The sequence below is a fragment of the Pipistrellus kuhlii genome, unplaced genomic scaffold (genome assembly GCF_014108245.1).
Source record: "Pipistrellus kuhlii isolate mPipKuh1 unplaced genomic scaffold, mPipKuh1.p scaffold_m20_p_51, whole genome shotgun sequence".
NCBI classification, from domain to species: domain Eukaryota; kingdom Metazoa; phylum Chordata; class Mammalia; order Chiroptera; family Vespertilionidae; genus Pipistrellus; species Pipistrellus kuhlii.
In genome coordinates, this window is record NW_023425553.1 from 409,604 (window position 1) to 429,727 (window position 20,124).

The window sequence follows — 20,124 nt, forward strand, 5'->3', positions numbered from 1 at the left end:
GGAGCCCGGATACCGTGGCAACGACACCGGAAGCCGGAAGTGGGGATTTCAGCCGCCGGAGAAGGGAAGAGCTACCGCGGAATCGGGACTTGGAGTGACGGGTTCGAGGAGCGCTCGCGACCCGCTGCTCCCGCCCTTCTCCCGTCGGATCGATTCTGCTGACAGGTGTGGCCCTCTTCCCCGAAGACAGGAAGACAGGGTACCATCGGTGGGCGGCCCACCGCCTCCTAGATTCCCCCGGACGTCCAGGCTTCCTACTCCTGTTGGGCCCCGGTCCGTTTCTGCTGCCCGCTCCTAGGGCACTGGCCCAGGCGGGGCCAATGCTGGACCCAGGTTACTTTGGCGGCGAGCTTGACTGTTCCGCTTGTCCCTCCTCCGTGGCTGCGGAGTTTGACCACGCCCCTAGTTCGTGGATGACTCTTCTAGTTCGGAGATATTTTCTGTTCATCAAACTTGACTGCATTTGAGGTTGTTAAATTCTTAAAAAAGATCCCAATACAATTTGGCAGCGATCTTATCTCCACGTGCCTCCGTTTGCTCACTTTGCAAAAACGATTACTGTCTACCCGACCTCATACCGTGTGTGTGTGTGTGTGTGTGTGTGTGTGTGTGTGTGCGCGCGCGCGCGCGCGCGCGTGTGTGTGACTCGAGAATGAATGGTCCATCCTGGCATGTTTTTAAAACAGCAGAGGCCACTGTAGCTGGATCGGAGTAAGGCACCTGGAGAGGAAGTTATGGGGAATCAGATAGTACCGGATCTTTAGGCTCTACTAGAAACTTTGGCTTTTGCACGGAGGGCAATGAGGATCCTTGGTAGGCGTCTGACTAGAGCAGGGAAGTGATTGGAATTACTTTTTTAGGCTGATTTTTCTGGCCGATTGTAGGGAGCAAGGTTAGGAACAGGATGGCCTGATAGGAGACATGGTACTTTGAGCATTTTATTATGAAGATTTAAAAGATGAACAAAAGTAGGAAGAATCGTATAGAAAACCCCATGTACCCACATCCCAGCTTGAACAATTATCAACTCATGGCCGATTTTGTTTATACCCCTTATAATCCTGCCTCATTATTATTATTGCTCAAGAACAGCTTTATTGAGATATAATTCACATACCACAGAATTCACCCATTTAAAGTGTACAATCCACTGGGTTTTAGGATATTCAGAGTTGTACAACCATCACTGGTAATTCCAAAACATTTTCATCATTTCAAAAAGAAACCCATTGCCCTTTAGCTATCACCTCCATCACTCCATCTCCCCTACCTCTAAGCATCCACTAAGCTTTCTTTAAAAAAAAAAAAAAAAAAACTTTTCTTTTTAGTTATTTCAGAGAGAGGAAGGGAGAGCGAGAATCATTGATTGGCTGTGTACACTTCCTACTGGGGATGAAGCCCACAATCTGGGCATGTGCCTTGACCAGGAATTACACAGAGACTTCCTGGTTCATGGGTCGATGCTCAACCATTGAGCCACCCCGACAGAGCAGCTTTCTGTCTTTATATATTTGCTTATTCTGTACATTTCATATAAACAGAATCATACAATATGTGGTCTTTTTAAAAAAAAATATATTTTATTGACTTTTTACAGAGAGAGAGTTAGAAACATCGATGAGAGAGAATCATCGATCAGCTGCCTCTTGCACACCTCCTACTGGGGATGTGCCCACAACCAAGGTACATGCCCTTGACCGGAATCGAACCCGGGACCTTTCAGTCTGCAGTCCGACGCTCTATCCATTGAGCCAAACCGGTTTCGGCCAATATGTGGTCTTTTGTGAATGGTTTCTTTCTCTTATTTTTTGTTAATCCTTCTGAGCATATTTTTCCATTCATTTTTTAGACAGAATGGAAGGGAGGGGGGAGAGACAGAGAAATCATCGATTGGTGATTGATTGCCTCTAGTAGGCCAGGCTGGAGATAGAACGTGCAACCCAGGTATGTGCTCTTGACCGGAAATCCTTCAGTGTGTGGGCTGGCTCTCTAACCACGGAGCACACCAGCCAGGGCATGAAATTCTTAATTTCAGCTTATAGCCCAGAGACAGGTGCTAGACAAGCGTTTCTAACCAGTGCTGAACCATGGCTTTTCCCAAGTCCCACATGTGGGCCTGCACCTCCCTTTGGAATGGGAGTATGGGTCACCTCTTAGACCAAAAAGCCCACTCTCGCATCCTGTTACACTAGACAGAGTGCTCGGCATTCTGCCCACAGCATGGCCCCAGAGCTGCTGACATCTGCGCTCCTTGTCCTACAGGGGAATCCGCACAGATCCCGGGTGACGCTCCTGCTGCCTTTCTCTTCCAAACCTTGACTTGTTGAATGAGCAGGCCCCCCTGGAAGAGTCCGCAGTGTGAGATGGTGCAGCCCAGCGGGGGCCCGGCTGGGGACCAGGACGTGCCGGGTGAAGAGCCTTCTCTGGGGAAGCCGACCATGCTCCACCTGCCTTCGGAGCAGGGTGCTCCTGAGACCTTCCAGCGCTGCCTGGAGGAGAACCAAGAGCTCCGAGGTGAGGAGGACACTGGGTGTGGAGTCAAAAGTCAGGGGCCCCAGCCCTGCTGGGGGAAGGCTTATTCTGCTCACCTGTGCCTCTGCGTCTACTGGGTCTAGTACTAAGGTGACCAGATCGTCCCGCTTTTGGCGGGACAGTCCCGATCTTGAACAATTTTTCCCGCGTCCCGAGGCATTTAAAAAAAGTCCCGATTTTTGGAAATATTGGAAAGATTCTTTCCAAAAATTGGGACTTTTTTTTAAAACGCCGCAGGTCGCGGGAAAAATTGTTAAAGATAGGGACTGTCCCGCCAAAAGCGGGACGATCTGGTCACCTCTAGGCGAATATCTGACAGCCAGCTAGCAAGTCAAGCTCAGTCACCCTCCCTCAGAGTTTCGGATGGGGTTCCCTGGACGCATGCTGTGAGACAGAGAGAAATATGCAGGCAGTTTCTTCTTTTAGAGCACATGTGTCAAACACAAGGCCCGCGGGCCAAATCCGTCCCGCCAGGCCTTGCAATGTGGCCCGCACCGCGCTGTCATCACTGCACTCCGCTGCGTTTCCATCACAATGACAGTTTATGACTGTTCAGTAAACCATTCGGCCCGCGATTTAGGCTGGATTTTAGATTTTGGCCCCTTCTCTGATTGAGTTCGACACCCCTATTTTAGAGAATTGATTTCAGAGAGGAAAGGAGAGAGAGAGAGAAACGTCAGCGATGAGAATCATTGATCACCTGCCTCCTGCATGCCCCCCACTGGGGACCTGACTAGTAATTGAACCATGATCTCCTGGTTCATAGGTAGATGCTCAACCACTGAGCCACACTGGCTGGGTAGGAAGTTTATTTAGAGTGCTCTGAGGACCAGAAGAGGAAAGGAAGGGAAGGGTAGGGAAGGGAAGGGAAGGACAGGGCAGAGGCAGGGGTGGGCAGAGGGAGAAGTTGGGCTGCAGTTCAGGCCGACCTTACAGGGAGCTCTGGAGCTGGAATGACCCTTCTGAGTTCTCCCAAGTTGAGCCAAGGTGGCCAGGCCTTTGTATTTCCATACTGATTAGTGATTAAGTGCTGGCTATCCTGGGAAGGGGGCGTGGCCTTCTGTGGGAAGGGGCGTGACTTTCTGTGGAAGGGGGCGTGGTCTTCTGTGGGAAAGGGCGTGGCCTGTCCTGGGAATGTGGGCTGCTTTGGGAAAGAAAGGGAGGAGTCTTGGGCTCCAGACCCTAGGCCAGGTGTCTCTGTGAAGAGTCCTCAGCTGAAGGCCATCCTCCACTGCCTCCTCCCCACTTGTGGATGGGGGTTGAGTTTTTTTCTGACCACCCCATCCCTGTCTCCACCACAGCCCCCACTCTCACCCCCACATCCTCACCTGAATCGGGGCAGTTTCTCCAGGTCCCAGTGGCCATTGCACTGTGCCCATCTGGCGCCATGGCTGTCCCTGGGTGTCGGGCATTCCTCCTCCTCTGTGTGACGGGGCCTCACCCCTTGATCATGCCTCCGGGGCTTCAAATCTGCCCCTTTGGTACTTAGGCGTAGCCCCACGTGCCCAGGTGGCATCACAAGATTCTCATTCAGTGAGACTCGGTGTGAGAGGCGGCTCGGTGTTACAGGGAGTGCACTGTGCCAGGCCCAGGGGGCTGGCAGGCTGGCTGCCAGGGCTCACCGCCCCTCGGCTGTTTTCTCTGCTGCCAGATGCCATCCGGCAGAGCAACCAGATGCTGCGGGAGTGCTGTGAGGAGCTGCAGCGATTCCAGGGCAGCCAGAGGGAGGAGAAGGAGTTCCTCATGCAGAAGTTCCAGGAGGCCAGGAAGCTGGTGGAGAGACTGAACCTGGAGAAGCTGGACCTGAAGAGACAGAGGGAGCAGGCCCTGCAGGAGGTGGAGCACCTGAAGCGATGCCAGCAGGTAGCCCAGGGGGCAGGCAGGGCTTCTCCCAGGGGCGGCCCAGCTGGGTAAGGGGCCCAGGCGTCCCGCTTTTGGCGGGACAGTCCCGCTTTTAAACAATGGTCCCGCTTCAGAATTGTTAAAAACCGGGACTCTCCCGCCAAAAGCGGGACGTCTGGGCACCTTAAGCTAGGGGCTCTGGCCTCCTGTGCGACCAGCCTCAGGAATTCTGAAAACCCTCAGTGTTTCCAGAGGGGACTCCCCCGACCACCCTCAGGAGTGGCGGTTACTATGGAGGGGTTACTGCACAGGGGTCAGTGATGGGAGGACTGAGCAGCCTGAGGTTAGGGGATCTGGTTCGGAGGGAGATCAGGCAGTGGTGAGTTTTGACATCGTTTTTTAGAAATATATTTAAAAAATTAATTTCACAGAGGAAGGGAGAGTGAGAGAGACGTAGAAACACCAATGATGAGAGAGAATCACCAAATGGCTGGCTCCTGCATGCGCCCCACCAGGGACTGAGCCTGCAACACAGGCATGTGCCCTGACTGCGAATGGAACCGTGTTCTCCTGGTTCACAGGTCGACATTCAACCACTGAGCCACTCCGGCTGAGCAACTTTTTTTTTTTTTTTTTTAAATACTCACCCGAGGATATTTTTCCATTGATTTTGAGAGAGAGTGGAAGAGAGAGGGAAAGACAGAAATATCAGTGTGAGAAAAACACATCGATTGGTTGCCTCCTGCACGAGCCCTGTCCAGGGCTTGGGACGGGGAGGAACCTGCAACCAGGTATGTGCCCTTGACTGGACTGGAACCCGGGACCCTTTGTTCCTCAGGCTGACGCGCTATCCACTGAGCCAAACCGGCAAGGGCTCTTTAAAAAAAAAAAAATTAGCCTGGAAACTTGATCTACACATTTTTTTCCCCTTTTTAAATAGATTTTTATTGATTTCAGAGAGGAAAGGAGAGGGAGAGAGAAACATCAATGATGAGAGAGAATCATCTAGCAGGCGTCTTCAAACTGCGGCCCGCGGGCCACATGTGGCCCGCAGAGGAGTCTGATCCGGCCCGCCAGGTTTTTTGGGCAGTGAGCGCAGCCGAGGTGTTACAGTAGGAATTAGTAGTTCATATAGTCCGGCCCTCCAGCTCTCTGAGGGACCGTGATCTGGCCCCCACTTTAAAAAGTTTGAGGACCCCTGAATCGGCTGTCTCCTGCACGCCCCACACTGGGAATTGAGCCTGCAACCCAGGCATGTGGCCCTGATTGGGAATCGAACTGTGATGTCCTGGTTCATAGGTCGATGCTCACCTTCTGAGCCACACCGGCTGGGCTGGACAACTTTTGAATTTTGTCGCTGGCAGAGATCTTAGTTGGCGTCTAGTCTCAGAGAGGCCGAGAGATTCCTGCAGGGCCTGGTCCTCAGTGTTAGGAGACTCGAGGCCGCTCTGTGCTGGGTCTCACCATACCCCATCGGCAGAGATGAGGGGCTCATGGGATTCGACCCCTTTCAGTTGCATCAGTTGCCTTGCTGGGGTTTGGAAACTGCTGGAGATGAGTGGGGGTGCCAAGGGCAGGAGAGAAACCCTCAGGGTGACACATCTTAGCGCTTGCAGGCTGCCCCAGAGGATGGGGCCCCCAGGGGTGGGCAGCTGGTGAGAAAGCATTGCTGACAGGAAGTGGGTTTTTTCCATGTAGCAGATGGCTGAGGACAAGGCCTCGGTGAAAGCCCAGGTGACGTCCTTGCTGGGGGAGCTCCAGGAGAGCCAGAGCCGCTTGGAGGCTGCCACCAAGGATCGGCAGGCTTTGGAGGCCAGGTGAGTGGCGAGCCCTCCTGGAGGCCTCCGTCAGGGCACCTGAGAAGACTGAGGCCACTCAGATATCTCCGGGCGTTCCTCTAGGCCACATGTGTCAAACACAAGGCCCGCGGGCCAAATCCGTCCCGCCAGGCCTTGCAATGTGGCCCGCACCGCGCTGTCATCACTGCACTCCGCTGCGTTTCCATCACAATGACAGTTTATGACTGTTCAGTAAACCATTCGGCCCGCGATTTAGGCTGGATTTTAGATTTTGGCCCCTTCTCTGATTGAGTTCGACACCCCTACTCTAGGCTATGATGTGGGACTGGAGGACTGGGAGTGAGCATAGGGGCGTGGAGACAGGTGCTTAGCTGAGCTGTGCCCTGACCAGGAATCGAATCGTGACCTCCTGGTTTATAGGTCAATGTTCAGTTACTGAGCCATGCTGGATGGGCATCAGCACCTAACTTTTATCTGATAACAGATGCAAATGTGTGTTCAATACACACACACACACACACACACACTGAGTGGCCAGATTATTATGATCTCTGAACGCATAATAGGGCACTCAGTGTATATCCTATATAATAAAAGGCTAATATGCAAATTGTCCCCTCCACCAGGAGTTTGATCAGCAGGCAGGCCGGCCAACCACCCATGTCTCCTCCCCCTGGCCAGGCTGGACGGACCCCACCCCACCCATGCACGAATTCATGCACCTGGCCTCTAATGTATATATACCGAGTGGCCATATTATTGATATTATATATTCAGATATCTTAATAATTTGGCACTCGGTGTATATTTGGATGGGTGTGGGGAACGAAGTCCAGTAACCTGCCCCCACCCAGAAACACTCACTGTTGCCCTCCTAGTGGGGCCTGCGGAAGGCCTCGGGATGGCAGGGTGACACGTTGGAACCTGGAACTGTAGATTAGGGGGATATGAATGTGGAGATGGGAGATCGGAGACTGGAGGGTAAGATGGGGCCTCAATTGGAAGACTGGGGGCTGTGGGGCGCCCAGGGGAGAAGAGAGAGCTGCTGCTGCAGGGGTACGGAGGGAAAGAGGAATTTCCTCCCCACGCTACTGCTGCCCCCAGGCAGGCCGGCGGGAGGCTCTCCTCACAGGTGTGGATGTTTGGATTGCCAAACGAGCCACTGAGGCGGGCCAGCCACTTCCTTGCCACTTCTAGAATAGTCACTGGGAGGGAGAGAGTTGCCTGAGCACACTGACCCTGCCTCCCCCTCCAGTTGCCCCACCCGTTTCTTTAAAAAAAAATTTTTTTTTTTTTTTTATCAATTTCAGAGAGGAAGGGAGAAGGAGAGAGAGAGAAACATCAATGATGAGAGAGAATCAGTGATCGGCTGCCTCCTGCACGCCCCACACTGGGGATGGAGCCCACAACCCGGGCATGTGCCCTGACTGGGAATCAAACCATGACCTCCTGGTTCATAGGTCGATGCTCAACCACTGAGCCACACTGGCCGGCCACTCCCACCCTATTTCTTACCTTGCTCCCCTCACCTTCTAGAAAGTCTTATTTTTTTCTGGCTGCCTCCACTTCCTCTCCTGCCAATCTCTCCTGGCCCCTCCACTGAGACTACTCTGCCTGGGGCCCATTCCCCGCCTCTTGGCCCCTACGGGGTGGTTCCTGAGAGCTCCTCTCCCCTGGCCCATCAGCATCCTCTTCTGGGGTCACTCCTTCACCTTTGAAGGGGCTTCCATAATGGACGGCATCAGCCTGAACCCGAGCCCCAGGTCTCCTTGGCGCCTGCACTGGGTTGTTGGCTGGGCTCCTGCATTGACACAAACACGTTGCCCCTAACCTGGTGCCCTGCGGTTGTCCCTGTCTCCAGTGACAGTGCCTCCTTTGTTTTGTTTTGTTATCCTCACCCCAGGATATTTTTCTATTGATTTTTAGAGAGAATGGAAGGGAGGAGAGAGACCCAGAGAGAAACATCGATGTGGGAGAGACACATCGATTGGTTGCCTCCCGCATGTTCCCTGACTAAGGCCAGGGATCGAGCCTGCAACTGAGGTACGTGCCCTTAACTGGAATCAAACCTTGGACCCTTCAGTCTGAAAACTGATGTCCTATCCACTGAGCCAAACCAGCTAGGGCAACCTTCCCCTTTCTCGCACTGTGTTGGGTCTGCATTGACAGGATGTTCTGAACCACGACTCCCCGTCCTCTCCCCTCAGACTGCAGAGCTTCTAGTGCTCCCTGGCTCCCACCTGCCTTCCCCAGGGCTCCTGTGAGCACCCTCACTCCTGCTGGGGCCCCACCGTGACCTCCCCATTCCCCCACCCAGGGCCCGGGCAGCCAGTGAGCAGGCCCGGCAGCTGGAGAGCGAGCGGGAGGCGCTGCAGCAGCAGCACAGCGTGCAGGTGGACCAGCTGCGCATGCAGAACCAGAGCATGGAGGCGGCTCTGCGCATGGAGCGCCAGGCTGCCTCCGAGGAGAAGTGAGTGGTGCCTGACGTGAGAGGGATGGAGACCAGAGAGGGACGGTGGCTTTCTGCCTGTGGGAGAGTCCTTCGAGGGACTGTCGGTAGCTGCGGGCTGGATTCAGTTCCTTAACCATTGTCACTCCCAAGTGACTCAGACTTGAAATGACAGCATTCTCCAGGCCATATTCAGACTCCACTGTTTGGCCACGTGTTCGCAGCATCTGGTCCAGGATTGGTGTACCTTTGACTAGTCCTGCCTTTCTGTTTTTCATGAAGTTGACTTTTTTTGTTTTGTTTTGTTAATCCTCGCCTGAGGATATTTGCCCCATTGATTCTTTTAAAAAATATATTTTATCGATTTCTTTACAGAGAGGAGGGGAGAGGGATAGAGTTAGAAACATCGGTGAGAGAGAGTCATCGATCAGCTGCCTCTTGCACGCTCCCTACTGGGGATGTGCCCACAACCAGGGTACATGCCCTTGACCGGAATCGAACCTGGGACCTTTCAGTCTGCAGGTCGACGCTCTATCCACTGAGCCAAACTGATTTCTTATTTTTTGATTTCTTATTTTTCAATTTCATTTATTTTTTAAACGTTTTTATTTTTAATATTTTTAGGGAGAGGGATAGAGAGATGGAAACATTGATGAGAGAGAAATATCATCAATCGGCTGACTCCTGCACGCCCTCCACAGGGGCCTGAGCCCACAACCCAGTCATGTGCCCTGACCAGGAATCGAACTGGTGACCTCTTGGTTCCTGGGTCAATGCTCAATCGCTGAGCTACACCAGGCCAGGCTTCCTATTGATTCTTTAGAGAGAATGTAAGGGAGGGGGAGAAACGGAGAGAAACATCAATGTGAGAGATACACATGGATTGGTTGCCTCCCACACGTGCCTCAACCAGGGTCAGGGATCAAGCCTGCAACCGAGGTACATGCCCTTGACCAGAATCAAACCTGGGACCCTGCAGTCCATAGGCTGACACTCTATCCACTGAGCCTTACTGGCTAGGGTGTGAAGTTGACTTTTTGTTTTTGAAGTTGACTTTTTTAAAGAGTGCAGTTTCATTTTATTATAAACATTTCTTTTCATACTTCAAAATATGCTAGCTATGAGGAAAAGAATATTAACTATGTACCTTGGAACTGATGGCCTCTGAGGCACGTATGTGCCCTGGCAGCCCCATTCGGGGTTGTGGGAGGAAGAAATAGGGCGGGGTTGGAGACAGGAAAAGCTGTGGCTGGTCCAGGACAGGGTGGTTTCTCCAGGGAAAGCTCCTTTTTCTTAGGAGGAAGCTGGCGCAGCTCCAGGCAGCCTATCACCAGCTCTTCCAAGATTATGACAACCACATGAAGAGTAGCCTCGTGAGTAATGAGCGAAACCGAGTGAGTATGGCGGGCACACCCAGGACTGGCTAGGACTGAGCTGGCCCAGCTTCTCCCCTATGGGGCCTGCTCTCTCAAATGCAAGGGAGGGACACTCTACTTATCTTAGAGTTTTGTCAAGGCCGCAGTGTGCTGGCTCAGGGTAGACTGCAGGGAGATGGGGCCACGGGCTGTGCTGCTTACTGCCTGTGGTGACCTGGGTTGGGCCTCCACCTCCTCCTTGGGCTGGGTCCTCTTGTTAGCCGTCACCAGTTTGGCTCCTAGCTCAGATTTCTCTGGGAATGATTCCATGATTCCATTTCAGTGTTGAAGTCAACGGGGAGCCCTTTTCTAATTTGTCCTTATTAGACCTCTACTGAGTTCAGTTTTTGTTTTTTTAAAAAAATGTTTTTATTGATTTCAGAAAGGATGGGAGAGGGAGGGAGAGAGAAACATCAATGATGAGAGAGAATCATCAATCGGCTGCCTCTTACACACCCAGTACTGGGATGGAGCCTGCAATCCCGGGCATGTGCCCCGACCAGGAATCGAACCATGACCTTCTGGTTCATAGGTAGACGCTCAACCGCTGGGCCATGCTGGCGGGGCTGGGTACAGTTTTTAGTCACCACAATTTAAGAAGGAGCTGGTCAAACATGAATATATGCAGAAGAGACTTATAAGGGTAAAGCCTGAAACCAGTCACACAGGAAGAGTTAGTTGCCATATTGTGGCCCTTTAATCTCTAAAGGGATGGCTGGGTGGTGTGTGTGCATGCATGTGTCCTTGTGTCTGTGCATCTGTGCATGTGCCTGTCTGTATGTGTGTCTGTTTCTGTGCTTGTGTATTTGTGCTATGTCTGAGTGCATCTGTGTATGTGTGTGTCTGAGTGTGAGTATCTGTGTGTGTGTGTGTGTATGTGGGTGTCTGGGAGGGACCAGCAGACCTTTGACCAGGTGGCAGAATGGAAGGATCAATGCGTTTTGGGGTAGTGGACGCGTGGTGGAGTTAATTTGTGAGACCAGCTCAGCGTGGGCGCGCGGCCTCCGGAGGAAGCACGGCTCTTGACCTTGGGCGGGTTGGGGGAGGGCTGTCCAGCTGGGATTCTGGGAAGGGAGTGTCGGCCTGGGTGGGAGCTTGTGCCAGATGACCTCAGGGTCATCTCAGATCCCCTTCAGCCTCCACCTTCCCGTGCCCTGCACACACTGCCATCTTGTGGCTGGCAGGCCACCTGGGGCCGATCTTCTGTTCCTCTTGGTTCTTCTTGCCCGAAAGTAGCAGCCGGCCTGGGGGTGGCACGACCCCGGGCCTGGGCAGCTCAGGCTTCATCAGCTCCCCTCGCCCATCCCCAGGGAATGCAGCTGGAAGATCTCAAGCAGCAGCTCCAGCAGGCCGAGGAGGCCCTTGTGGCTAAGCAGGAATTGATCGATAAGCTGAAGGAAGAGGCGGAGCAGCACAAGATTGTGATGGAGACCGTTCCGGTGCTCAAGGCCCAGGTGAGGGGTGTGTGGTCCATGTGCTGGTGAGCAGGATGGGGAGCCCAGGCCCTCTGTGGCTTAGGAGGGCAGCCTCGCTGTTGCCTTTGTGTTGTCCTGAGAAGGATCCATGGGCGGGGCCTTCCTTGAAGACTGAGCTCTTCCTAAGGAGAGAAGGGACACAGGGAAGTGGCTGGTGAGGGCGAGCACTGGTGATCCTAGGAGCATGGGGACCTGGAAGTCCACTGCTGAGAGTTTCAGCGGGCCCCCTCCCCCAAACCTTGGAACAGAAAGGCAATGTCTAGTGCTGGCTCTTGAGTGCCATTCGGCTGCCCCATCGCAGTGGTCGGCAAACTGCGGCTCGCAGTGTCCAGTGAGTGGCTGACGGGTGGGGGGCCACGTTCCTCTCTCTTGGCGTTGCCAGGCGGATATCTACGAGGCTGATTTCCAGGCTGAGAGGCAGGCCCGGGAGAAGCTGGCCGAGAAGAAGGAGCTGCTGCAGGAGCAGCTGGAGCAGCTGCAGCGGGAGTACAGCAGGCTGAAGGCCAGCTGTCAGGAGTCGGCCAGGTAGGTCTGGGAGCACGTGGCCCACGCAGAGCAGAGCGGGATGGGTGCTGTGGGGGCTCCAGCAGCGAGGGCTTCTGGCCCTCCGTCTCTCCTCCTGCCGCCCCATCCTTCCGTCAGCTTTGCACCCCGCTCGGAGCTTGGCTTGCACGTATTGATTGCATAGTTTCTCTTCTCAAAGGATTGAAGATATGAGGAAGCGGCATGAGGTCTCGCAGCCCCCTGCCCAAGGTGAGAGCTGCAGGAGGATGGGCTGGGAGGGCAGGGTGCTGGCAGCCTGGGGAGCCTGGGCGGCGGGAGCTCGAATGGGAAGGCGCTAGTGGCAATGACCTTGGTACTTGGATCCGATGGTCCGATCAGGTCTCAGTACTTTCTGTCCCCTCCCCCCCTGCAGTTTGTGCTGTAACCGGGTGCCTGTTCTCCTTCTGCAGCTCACCAGTCCTTTCACCCCGCCTTGTTCAGCCAGAGGAGAAGCCCCCCCGAGGAGCCGCCTGACTTCTGCTGCCCCAAGTGCCAGTATCAGGCTCCTGACATGGACACCCTGCAGATCCACGTCATGGAGTGCATTCAGTAGAGCCGCCTGCCAGGGACCAGCCCAGGACAGTGCAATCTTCGCTCTCCTCTCCCGCCTGCCTCGTTGCAGGCGAGGTGACGAAGAGCAGGCTGCTTCTTTGAGCGCCCCGAGCTAGCTGCAGGGACTTCCGCTTCCGCTTCCCCGGCCGCTGGTTTGCCTCTTTCAGGTCCCACGGGGTCCCAGCCTGACGCTGTGCTCGTTTCGTCCGTTCTGCCTGCTTGAACCACTTGCCTCTCGGGCTCCCTCTTTCACCTCCACTGAGGAAGTCAGGAATCAAGGTCAAGGCTCTCAGAGAAGGACTGCTTCCCAGCCTGAGATGGGAGGGAGCCCTTCCCTCTGACCCAGCTCCAGCGCATGCGCTGCCAGCACAGTCCTGGGCTGTGTGCTCTTCCGCTGGGAGGCTGCATCACGGCATTTGCCTTGTTGCCAGTCCTTTTATTGTCATAGATAATGTCGCAGTGAAAATGCATTGGGTCAACCTTGTGTGTCTTTGGGTCAGATTCTTAGAAGCGGCCACACTGAGCATCTGCAAACGGGGTGGATGGTGCCGGTGCCCCCCAGTGTGGTTTCCCCTCATTCCCCATAGCCTTGCCCTGGGGAGGGCATAGTCAACCTGTGAATGGCCTGTTTGTATTGGTTGACCAGTTTGCTCTTGAGCTGTTAGTCTCTTGTTCCTCGCTTTATAGGAGCTTTTTGGCCCTTAGTGGGGTCAGCTCTGCCATGTGGTGGAAGGTGCAGTGATCTTTTTCCCACCCTGACTTGGTACTAGTGCGGTTTGGACTTGAAGTTTGTTATCTTTGTGTAGGCACATTTCCCCCCCCTCCCCCCCTGCTTTGGGTTTGGAGTTGTGGCCACCTCATGGTCTGACGGAGGGGAGGGGGGATGCTTCTCACAAGCACACTTTTAAAAAAATATGTATTTGTATTGATTTCAGAGAGGAAGGGAGAAGGAGAGAGAGAGAAACATCGATGATGAGAGGGAATCATTGATTGGCTGCCTCAGGCACGTCCCTGACCAGGGTTCGAGCCCACAACCTGGGTATGGGCCCTGACCGGGAATCGAACTGTGACTTTCCTAGTCTATAGGTAGATGTTCAACTATGCTGGCCAGCTGAAAGTACACTTCAAAATTATATATATTATATATATATATTGATTTCAGAGAGGAAGGGAGATGGGGAGAGAGAAACATAAATGATGGATACAATAGAAATATCATTGATAAGCTGCCTCCTGCACGCCCCCTACTGGGGATGGAGCCCACAACCTGGGCATGTGCCCTGACCAGGAGTTGAACTGTGACCTCCCGGTTTACAAGCTGATGTTCAACCACTGAGCCACACCAGCCAGGCTCCCAAGTACACTTTTCCTTTTCCCAACACGGAAGCATGCTCTTGTCCTTCCCGAGGTCATCACCACCCAGGGTGAGTGGTGGCAGCCATGTTTCCTCATGTTCCAGAAGTCTGATACTGTTCCAGCAGGGAGGAGGGGGTAGGCTGCAGTACGATGGAGCTGTCAGACCAGCTGCGCCCTGGGTGGTGGCTACTGGCTTTGTACTTCTCACAGGCACGTAGGAGTCCTCTGACCAGCTCCCTCTTCCGAAGGGGGGTTGAGAGAAAGCAGGTAATGACAGCAGTGAGAGGTGGACATTCTTTTTTGGGGGGGACTTTCCCGAGGCTTCGATAGTGGCACCCATGAGGGCTGCACCGCAGTGGCAGCAGCTGGGAGCTTTACAAATGTTTCTGCCCGGGCCCTGGACCACCTGTCAGAAGCTGAACACGGCACCTGCTGTGATTGGGAACCTCTGCGCTCGCTCTCTCTCTCTCTCTCTCTCTCTCTCTCTCTCTCTCTCTCTTTTTTTTTTAAAATATTGATTATAGGAAGGAAGGAGAGATAGAAACATCAATGATGAGAGAGAATCATCGATCGGCTGCCTCTTGCACGCCCCACACTGAGGATTGAGCCCTCAACCTGACTGGGAATCAAACCTTGGACCTCCTGGTTCATAGGTTGATGCTTAACCACTGAGCCACACTGGCCGGGCTGCTTCATTTGTAGCTGCCAAAAGTTGTGGTGAAGGAGGAGACTTCCCTCTGGTCCACATGGGCCCACACAGAGAGGCTTGTGAACATCTTGCAGTGTGGAGCGTGCTCTGTAGCAGTTTGGTGTGAAAAAGCCAATAGACAAAATTATGTATAAAGTATGACCCCAATAATAAAGTAAAAGTTGTCGAAACCTGTTTGGCTCAGTGGATAGAGCGTCGGTCTGCGGACTGAGAGGTCTCAGGTTCAGTTCCGGTCAAGGGCATGTACCTTGGTTGCGGGCACATCCCCAGTGGGGGGTGTGCAGGTGGCAGCTGATCAATGTTTCTCTTTCATCGATGTTTCTGCTTTCTATCTCTCTCCCTTCCTCTCTGAAAAAAATCAGTAAAATATTTTTAAAAAGTAAAAACTGCAGATGCATACCCTGCCGTCATTTGGGTGGGAAATGGTATTATTGTCTTTTGAACAAAAAAACAAGGCCCTTTCTCTTAAGGATACAAACCAGTATTTGTGCATGAAATTAATATAGGATGCTTTGTTAAGTGAGCTGTGAGAACATTCATAATTCTTCTATATAAATGTTTGCATAACATTAGGAATAGCTGCTCTTTGAATGCTTGGTAAAACTGCTTAGATCTAATGGATTTCATATGGGTGAGGGTAGATTTTAAACCACTGATTCAATTTTCTTGAAAATTTCTTGAATTTAGTTGTACTCAGGTGTTCTGTTTCTTGAGTAAGTTATATTTTCTTAGCACAGTGTTCAGTTAATCACTTCAAATTTACTGCAATAAATTTATCCTATCATTTAAAAATCTCTGCTGTACTGTATTATATACTTTTTACTCGTAACATTTCTATTCAGAATGTGTAACTTTAAAAAAAATCAATCTTTCCAGATATTTGTCTAGTTTATTTCTCTTTTCAAAGATGCCTGGGGAATCCTTTAAAACATGTTTCCAGCCCTGGACAGTGTGGCTCAGTGGGTTGGGACATTGTCCCATGCAGAGGAATGCTGATTCCTGGTCAGGTCACACACTTGGGTTTCAGGTTTGATCCCCAGTCAGAGTGTGTATGGGAGACAACTGATCAATGTTTCTCTCTTGCATGGATGTTATTTCTCCCTCTCCCTTCCTCCCCCACCTTTTTGTGCTTTTTAAAGAATACATATTTTTATTGCTTTCAGAGAGGAAGGGAGAGGAAGAGAGAGATAGAAACATAAATGATCAGAATCTTTGATCGGCTGCCTCCTGCACACCCCACATTGGGGATCAAGCCCGTAACCCTGACCGGGAATTGAACCATGACTCACCTACGAGCCATTGGGCACCTTTTTGTGATTTTAAGTTTCTCTATTCCCAAACAGGAGGCAGTAGGCTATATAATAATCCACAAATGTATATTTCATAGCTATTTTAACCAGTCCCCTATGTATAGGCCTTTATTCGGTTCTCAAATTTTATTATTATAAACAGTGCTGAAACCAATATCCTGGTACATTTGTTTTTGTGCAATATATATTTAGAAGGGGAATTGTTGGGTTGAAGTATAATCCTTTTAAAGGTATTCGGTCCATGGAATACTATGCAGCTGTAAAAAGAAGAATCTTTTACCCTTTGAGACAGCATGGAGGGAACTGGAGAGTATCATGCTAAGTGAAATAAGCCCGTCAGAGAAAGACAAGTATCACATGATCTCACTCATATATGGAATCTAATTAATAAACCGATGAACAGAGTGGATTCAGAGACATGGGAGCATGGAACAGAGTGCAGAATGTTGGAGGAAGGTGGGTGGATGGGAAGAGATCAACCACAGAACTTGTGTGCATATATGCATAGCCCATGGACACACACAATAGGGTGGTGAAGGCCTGGGGCGGGGCAGGCTGGAGGGGGTCAATGGGGGAAAAGAGGGGGGCATATGTAATACCTCTAACAATATTCAAAACAAAACAAAATGAAAAGGTATTTGATACATATCATCAAATTGCCTCCCAAAGTTTGCACCAATTTGAACTCCAACTAATTGTGTATGAAAGACCATTTTCCCACTACCCACCTCACACAGAATATGTTCAATCTTTTACATTTTTGTAAAACTAAATACATATAGTAACTGAAATCACATCTCAGCAGTGTTCCACTTTCCTTTTGATTTTAATACAATTGAATGATAATGTGTGTGACATTTGCCCAGTGGCATCTAGTCATCTGAGAATTGTCTATCTGGGACAGTCATGTTTTTCATATTGATTAGTAAATATTCTGTACACGTTCAGAATATCAAATCTTTATCCTGATTGGAAAATACTTTCCCTACTCATTGCTGCATTTTAACTTTGTTCACAGTCCTTTTCTATGCATAAATAAAAAGTGTCAATGTATTCATGTGATCAATTTTTCATGATGTTTCCTGGATGTTCTGTCCTATGAAAAAGTGATGATAAAATTATAAAACTTTCCACTCACAAGATCCTTTAGTGCTTTAACATTTTAATCTACGGGAAATTTATTTCAGTGATAAAGGGCATCGGGATCTAACTTTGTTTTCTCTTCAAAGTTTTAGGTGTGCCAACACCATTTATTGACTAACCCATATTTCCCCACTGAATTAAAATATCATCTTCATCAAATTATAAGTTCCCATCACCAAATTCTTGCATATTTGTTCTTCCACTTTAGTTACATGCACTAAGGCAGTGTTTTTCAACCTTTTTTGGGCAAAGGCACACTTGTTTCATGAAAAAAATCACGAGGCACACCACCATTAGAAAATGTTAAAAAATTTAACTCTGTGCCTATATTAACTATATATAAAGTAATTCTCTTGAATAGGAATCAAATAAACACAAAGAAAGTATTTTATAATTACTTTATTATGAAATATTAAGTAAACAAAATAGTGAAAAATTATAAAATTCTTGTCTTTTCTGCACCTACGGCACACCAGGCAACATCTCGCGGCACACTAGTGTGCCGCCGAACAGCGGTTGAAAAACGCTGCACTAAGGGACCCCATCAGCAAGTTCGGGGAGAGGCCAGAAGATTCCTTCTGGGTCTGTAGACTATCAGAAGTGAAGGTCTACCCAGGCGTCACCTTTAAAAATGGTTTCACGGCAGCCTCTGCCCAAATCCCAGAGCTGGCCTTCAGAGAGCACTTGGTCCCAGTTGCCCACGGGGGACGGTGACAGCTGGGCTCTCTTCTTCTCTCTCCTGCAGTGTGATGGGGGTCTCGGCTTTCCCCAGCTGGACCAATAAGTACCTGCTAATCACAAACCACCTCGCACTTTCTGAGGGTGCTTCTTGATGGAGAATGTCATCAAGAAGGGATGGAACCCTAACTGGTTTGGCTTCAGTGTTTCCCAAAGTGTGGTACATGTACCCCTAGGGGTAGGGGAAGAGTTTGGTCTGGGTACGCGTTGCATTGGAGTTTGGTGGGGATATGCACTGCACCGTGCTTAGCCGCACCTAATTCTACGTTCTCATGAGTACGAGGGGTACTCAGTGTTACGAAAATTATAGAAGGGGTACACATATGGCAAAAGTTTGGGAAACACTGGCTTAGTTGATAGAGCATCGGCCTGCGGACTGAAAGGTCCCAGGTTCGATTCCAGTCAAGGGCATGTACCTTGGTTGTGGGCATATCCCCAGTAGGAGCTGTGCAGGAGGCAGCTGATCGAGGTTTCTCTCTCTTCGATGTTTCTGACTATCCCTCTCTCTTCCTCTCTGTAAAAAATTAATAAAATATATTTTAAAAAAGAAGGGATGACATGCCCACCTCCTGCTGGTATAGGAATGATTTTTTAGGTGGAACTACAGAGGCTCCTGTGACTTCTAAGAGGACAAAATGTGCAGTTGGAGGCCCTTGTCACTAGGTGGCTGTATATGCACGGGCTGTGGCTTCACGGCACACTCAGTGGGCTGTGAGGCAAGTGGAGAAAAGAGATGGGTGCCCCTTCAAACTTCTTTTCTCTTGATTTATTGGAATAGTTCAAGGAGGATAGGTGTTAGTTCTTTGAATATTTGTTAAAACTCCCCTGTGTAGCCACCCGGACCAGGGTTTTTGTTTGCTGGGAGTTTTTTGATTGCTGCTTCAGTTTCATCAGCTGTTATTGGCCTATTCAGGGTTTCTGGTTCTTCCTGATTCAGTTTTGGAAGATTGTATTTTTCTAGGAATTTGTCCATTTCATCCAGGTTGTCCAGCTTGTTGGCTTATACATAGTTGTTCATAGTACTTGTCTTATGATCATTTGTATTTATATGGTGTCAGTTGTTACTTTACTTCTTTCATTTCTGATTTTATTTATTTGGATCCTCTCTCTTTGTACCTTTTTTTTTTTTTAAAGATTGATATTTAGAGAGAGAAACATTAATTTGTTGTTCTATTTATTAATGTATTCAATGGTTGTTTCTTGTATATGCCCTGACCGGGGATTGAACCCACAACTTTGGCATATCAGGACAATGCCTAGTCAACTGAGCTACCCAGTCAGGGCTCTCCTTGTTGTTGTTATTTTAAAAAATATTTATTGTTTAGATTATTACAGATGTTTCTCTTTTCCTCCCCCATAGTTCCCCTCCACCCAGTTCTCACCCCACTCCAGGCCTTCCCCCTACTACTGACCTCATCCATAGGTGTAAGCTCTTTGTCTAATCTCTTCCCGCACCCCCCACAACCCCTTCCTCCTGAGAATTCTCAGTATGCTTCCTTTCCATGCCCTTGATTCTATTACATTCACCAGTCTGTTCTGTTCATCAGATTTTTTTTATTCATTTGATTTTTAGGTTCAGTTGTTGATAGATATGTATTTGTTGTCACTTTATTGTTCATTTTTTTTTAATCTTTAACATTTTCTTCTTCTTAAAGAATACCCTTCATCATTTCATATAATACTGGTTTGGTGGTGATGAACTCTTTTAGCTTTTTCTTCTCTGGGAAGCTCTTTATCTGACCTTCAATTCTAAATGATAGCTTTGCTGGGTAATCTTGGTTGTAGGTTCTTGCTATTCATCACTTTGTGTATTTCTTGCCATTCCCTTCTGGCCTGCATAGTTTCTGTTGAGAAATCAGCTAACAGTCATATGGGTACTTCCTTGTAGGTATCTGTTTTTCTCTTGCTGATTTTAAGATTCTATCTTTGTCTTTTGCCCTTGGAATTTTAATTATGATGTGTCTTGCTGTGGTCATCTTTAGATTCCTCTTGTTTGGGGTTCTGTGAGCTTCCTGAACTTATAAGTCTATTTCTTTCACCAGGTAGGGGAAGTTTTCTGTCATTATTTCTTCAAATAGGTTTTCAATATCTTGCTCTCTCTCTTCTGGCACCCCCATAATTTGGATGTTGGTACGCTTGAAGTTGTACCAGAGGCTCCTTACACTATCTTCATATTTTTGGATTCTTTTTTCTTTTTGCTTTTATGGTTGGGTGTTTTTTGCTTCTTTGTATTTCAAATCTTTGACTTAATTCTTGGAATC

General features: G+C 49.9%; 1 protein-coding gene and 1 long non-coding RNA gene across 9 annotated transcripts; one reads left to right on the forward strand and one right to left on the reverse strand.

The window, feature by feature from the left end:
* The first annotated feature begins 10 nt into the window (after positions 1-10).
* IKBKG (inhibitor of nuclear factor kappa B kinase regulatory subunit gamma) lies at positions 11-13,073 on the forward strand. Of its 8 annotated transcripts, none has more exons than XM_036415705.2 (10): positions 11-581; positions 2,263-2,514; positions 4,184-4,395; positions 6,073-6,191; positions 8,491-8,643; positions 9,920-10,016; positions 11,348-11,491; positions 11,895-12,037; positions 12,216-12,265; positions 12,466-13,073. In XM_036415705.2, exons 2-10 carry the CDS (start codon positions 2,328-2,330, stop codon positions 12,606-12,608), a joined length of 1,248 nt encoding a protein of 415 aa, XP_036271598.1. In that variant the 5' UTR covers positions 11-581; positions 2,263-2,327; the 3' UTR covers positions 12,609-13,073. The 8 variants fall into 8 exon arrangements, with proteins under 8 accessions (XP_036271598.1, XP_036271597.1, XP_036271604.1 ...); XM_036415704.2 differs by having other exon boundaries at positions 11-468; XM_036415711.2 differs by having other exon boundaries at positions 11-468; positions 2,336-2,514.
* On the reverse strand, positions 11,502-19,330 carry LOC118706418. The gene is made up of 3 exons (XR_004984025.2): positions 19,319-19,330; positions 17,914-17,916; positions 11,502-11,634 (listed from the first exon to the last, which is right to left on the reverse strand). It is a non-coding gene; the product is annotated as an uncharacterized LOC118706418 (long non-coding RNA).
* Between the last annotated feature and the right edge of the window lie 794 nt (positions 19,331-20,124).

Bases quoted from the DNA above. Each gene is read 5' to 3' on its own strand.
- IKBKG (XM_036415705.2), top strand. From the start codon at position 2,328: ATGAGCAGGCCCCCCTGGAAGAGTCCGCAGTGTGAGATGGTGCAGCCC. The intron at 2,515-4,183 runs GTGAGGAGGACA...CTCTGCTGCCAG, and splicing joins GGAGAACCAAGAGCTCCGAG to ATGCCATCCGGCAGAGCAAC. The intron at 4,396-6,072 runs GTAGCCCAGGGG...TTTTCCATGTAG, and splicing joins ACCTGAAGCGATGCCAGCAG to CAGATGGCTGAGGACAAGGC.